This window comes from Otolemur garnettii, unplaced genomic scaffold (assembly GCF_000181295.1).
Source record: "Otolemur garnettii isolate 467f Iridium unplaced genomic scaffold, OtoGar3 scaffold00300, whole genome shotgun sequence".
NCBI lineage: Eukaryota > Metazoa > Chordata > Mammalia > Primates > Galagidae > Otolemur > Otolemur garnettii.
In genome coordinates, this window is record NW_003852695.1 from 409,007 (window position 1) to 412,981 (window position 3,975).

The 3,975-nt window shown below is 41.5% G+C and overlaps 1 protein-coding gene across 1 annotated transcript in view; it reads right to left on the reverse strand.

The window, feature by feature from the left end:
* LOC105888351 (zinc finger protein 30) overlaps positions 1 to 3,975 on the reverse strand; it is a 20,810-nt gene that overhangs the window by 7,478 nt on the left and 9,357 nt on the right. Inside the window, exons 2-3 of the mRNA XM_023508965.1 lie at positions 2,618 to 2,766; positions 1,017 to 1,143 (exon numbers count right to left, since the gene is read on the reverse strand). Of these exons, the coding sequence (XP_023364733.1) occupies positions 1,017 to 1,143; positions 2,618 to 2,632 (142 nt within the window). The 5' untranslated portion in view covers positions 2,633 to 2,766. The remainder of the gene's footprint in view (positions 1 to 1,016; positions 1,144 to 2,617; positions 2,767 to 3,975) is intronic.

Below are 3,975 nucleotides of genomic sequence, written 5' to 3' on the forward strand. Positions count from 1 at the left end.
AAAAAAAAACAAGCCCTTCGTACTTGCGCGGGTGCGTGCGTGTAACCATGGTCACAGGCATCCTATTGCTTATGTGTGAACAGCTAGGGGAAAGGAGTTCACACATCACTAGCACCAGTCCCACCAACAAGGTCGGCTCCCCCTGTCAGCTTCCAGAAGAAGATGACTTAACTGTATTTGAATAAATGTAGACTGTTGTATTATACTTAATAAAAATAAGATATCCCCTGAAAATAAGACCTAGTGTGTCTTTTTGAGAAAAAATAAAAGTAAGACAGTGTCTTATTTTCGGGGAAACATGTACATAGAACAATTCAAAAAAGGGGAATGTTCATGTCAAGATGAAACATCTTTCTGTTTTTGTTTTTTTTTTGCATTTTTTGGTTCTGGCTGGGTTTGAATCTGCCACCTCCAGCATACAGGGCCAGCACCCTACCCATTTGAGCCACAGGTGCCGCCCAAGATGAAACATCTTGAAGAGATTTTCTATACCAACATATCACCCAGTTTTCAGGCATCTGAAACTCATTCATGCATTACAGAAATTCCAAAAAACATTTCACAAAGAAAGGAAATGAACCCTTAAGACAATGGTCACCATTTCTGGCACCAGAAACTGGTGTAAATTATTTTTCCATGGACCACAAGCAAGGGGTTATCTTTTTTGGATGATTCAAGCGCACTGCATTTCTTGTGCAGTCAAACCTATTTGCTAATGATAATGTTTTGCAAGTTCATCAGGCATCAGACTCTCATAGGGAGCACACAACTGAGATCCCTCACATGCAATTTACAGCAGGGTTTGTAACGTGCAGAGTCTCATAACATTCCTATCAGACTCTAATGCCACCACTGATCTGACAGGAGGCAGAGCTTACACAGCAATGTGAGCAATGGAGAGTGGCTGTAAATACACACAGCGCCTCCCTCGCTTGCTCCCTAGCCTGGGTGGCCCCATTCCTAACAGTCCACAGCCCTGTGATACATTAGAAACCCAAAAGCGAAGTTATCCTCACCCAGGGAGACGAGGTTTCTGTAGTTCTCTAATGTCACATCCCTATACAAATTCCTTTGAGCAGGATTCAGGCACGCCCACTCCTCCAGAGATAATTCTATGGTCACATCCCTGAATGTCAGCATTTCCTGGGGGAAAAAATACACATTCAACAAGCAGCCATGGTCAACATTATTAATTTGACTAAAGATAGATGGCAGAGTGAGGAGAATTGCCTGTGACTCACATGAGTGACTGGGATTATCCAGTAATTAACATAGTAATATTCACTAATGTATTCTCTAATTTAGAAGAGATCTTATACAAATATAGATTCTAATTCACAAAATCTAAAGTGGGATCTCATTTTCTGCATTTCTTTTTTTTGTAGAGACAGAGCGTCATTTTATCGTTCTTGGTAGAGCGCCATGGCAAATTAGGGCACTATAAGCAAAGAAAAACTGAAAAGAAAGAGAAACTACCAGATTGAATGAGATGGTGTATGTACATCAGTCAATAAATCGCCTAATAAATAAATAAATAAATCTCCTCAATATACTTAATAATGAAAACAAAACTTCATAGTGTAGGAATCTGCCAGAAAGCTCCTTAACCAAGTGAATGAACACTAACTTTAAGAAAACAAATTGGGACTCGGTGCCCGGAGCACAGTGGTTATGGCACCGGACACATGCACGGAGGCTGGTGGGTTTGAACCCACCCCGGGCCAGCTAAACAACAATGACAACTGCAACAACAACAAAAAAATAGTTGGGCATTATGAAGGGCTCCTATAGTCCCAGCTACATGGGTGGCTGAGGCAAGAGAATTGCTTACGTCCAAGAGTTGGAGATTGCTATGAGCTATGATGCCATGGCACTCTACCGAGGGTGCCATAATAAAACTCTGTCTCAAAAAAAAAAAAAGAAAGAAAGAAAATAAATTGGTATAAGGTGCTGATGTCTACAGAATGCATCACTGCGATGAGGCTATTAGCCAAACAAAAGTAAATTATAATCTGAATGTAATCATGAACACTGGTTTTACCAAAGCTCAAACCACATGTATCTCTATGTTCTGTAATCTCTAATAGTTTACTGAAATAGTCTTCTTTAGCATCCTACAGAGTATGTCTGTCCGCCTCTTCTATTTTACATGTTTCAGAACTTTCTGATTTATCTTGGGCAACTAATACCATCATCTTTCTTCTGGTTGTCACAGAGATAATGAGACATTTTGAGGGAAACTCAAGGGTACATATTCCCCTTCTTCACTGGTATCTGAGAATCCAACTTGTGCCAAAGAGGAATCCTGAATAGCCACACCTTCCCATGCTGATCTATCAAGAGGCAATATTTTCAGGATAGCCAGTCATAACTTCAGGGTAAAAACTGTTAACAGTACATAAAAAGCCCGAATACAAATAATGCAGAGAAGAATCTGATCTATAGAGAAGGATTTTAAAAGAGCTCCTTACAAATCATAGGAAAGGGGGAAAAAAGTAGTTGAGACAATTTTGTTAAGAAAGAACATCAGAAGAGGGGGAGCAATGGTTTAAAAGGCCTAAATACAGGACATTCTAGGAGTAAAAGTGGACACAACCCTGACCTGGAAGACACTTACCGGAGAACCAGCCATTTCTTCTTCCTGCTTCTTTAAAATTCCCAGGTTAGATTACTAGACACATCACAACTGCATCTTGAAAATATGCACTTCAGGGAATCCAGGAACACTCCTTCAACTGCTGCCACCACACTCACAGGCAGAGGGACCTGGAAGTGCAGAAAAAGCCACATTTACCTTTTCTTTGTAACAAGAAATTCAGGAACACTGAGCTCCCACATAAAGACCAAAATGTGGGCTCGATGTCTATAGCTCAGTGGTTAGGGCACTGGTCACATACACCAGGGCTGGTGGGTTCAATCCCAGCCTGGGCCTGCTAAACAAACCAGCAACAACAACAACCATAACAAAAATAGCCAGGTACAGTGGCGGGGGCACTTGTAATCCCAGCTACTAGGGAGGGAAGCTGAGGCAAGAGATCACATGAGTCCAAGAGTCTGAGGTTGCTGTGAGCTATGACAACAAAGCACTCTACAAAGGGTGACAAAGTGAAATCCTGTCTCATTAAATTAAAAAAAGACCATATGTATACCATGGAATACTATTCAGCCATTTAAAAAAATGGAGACTTTACAGCCTTTGTATTAACATGGATGGAAGTGGAACACATTCTTAGTAAAGCATCACAAGAATGGAGAAGCATGAATCCTATGTACTCAATTTTGATATGAGGACAATTAATGACAAGGGGAGGGGGTGAGCAGAGAGAAGAAAAAGGAGGAAGGAGTGGAGAAGGGATTAGCAGAGAGAGGGAAGGAGGGAGGGACGAGGGTGGGGTCTTGGTGTGTGCCACACCTTTTGGGGGCAAGACCCAATTGTAAGAGGGACTTTACCTAACAAATGCTATCAGCAAGACCTGGTTTCTTGTACCCTCAATGAATCCCCAACCAAAAAAAAAAAAAAGACCAAAGTGTGAGTCTTTCTTCTTGTCTTCAGATACTCTCCCCTGTCACAGCCATCAGGGTTTTCTACTAGTACATGTGGAATATGGGACACATTTACCTGCTACAACCACACCCAAGCAGAGCAGGCCCTGTAGCTTCCCTCTGGAAAAAAGCCTAAAATCAACTCATGAAGAGATCTACTTTGTAACAGAACAAGCAATTTAATATAGAGCATCAGCATTTTCTAGGACAATTAAACTAGATATTAAATACTTAACCTGAACACAATGTCCCAGACACGCTGTCCCAGAGGGACAAATGTAACTACAGAGGGCCCTATGCGACTATACACACCCCTAGACAAAGAGCCCAGGGACAGACAGACAGAGACGGAGAGAGCTTTTCTCTCCCTACTGGAAGCTTTGGTGTTTTTGTATTCTTTTCTGAAAATAATCCTGTCTTACCACTGATCTG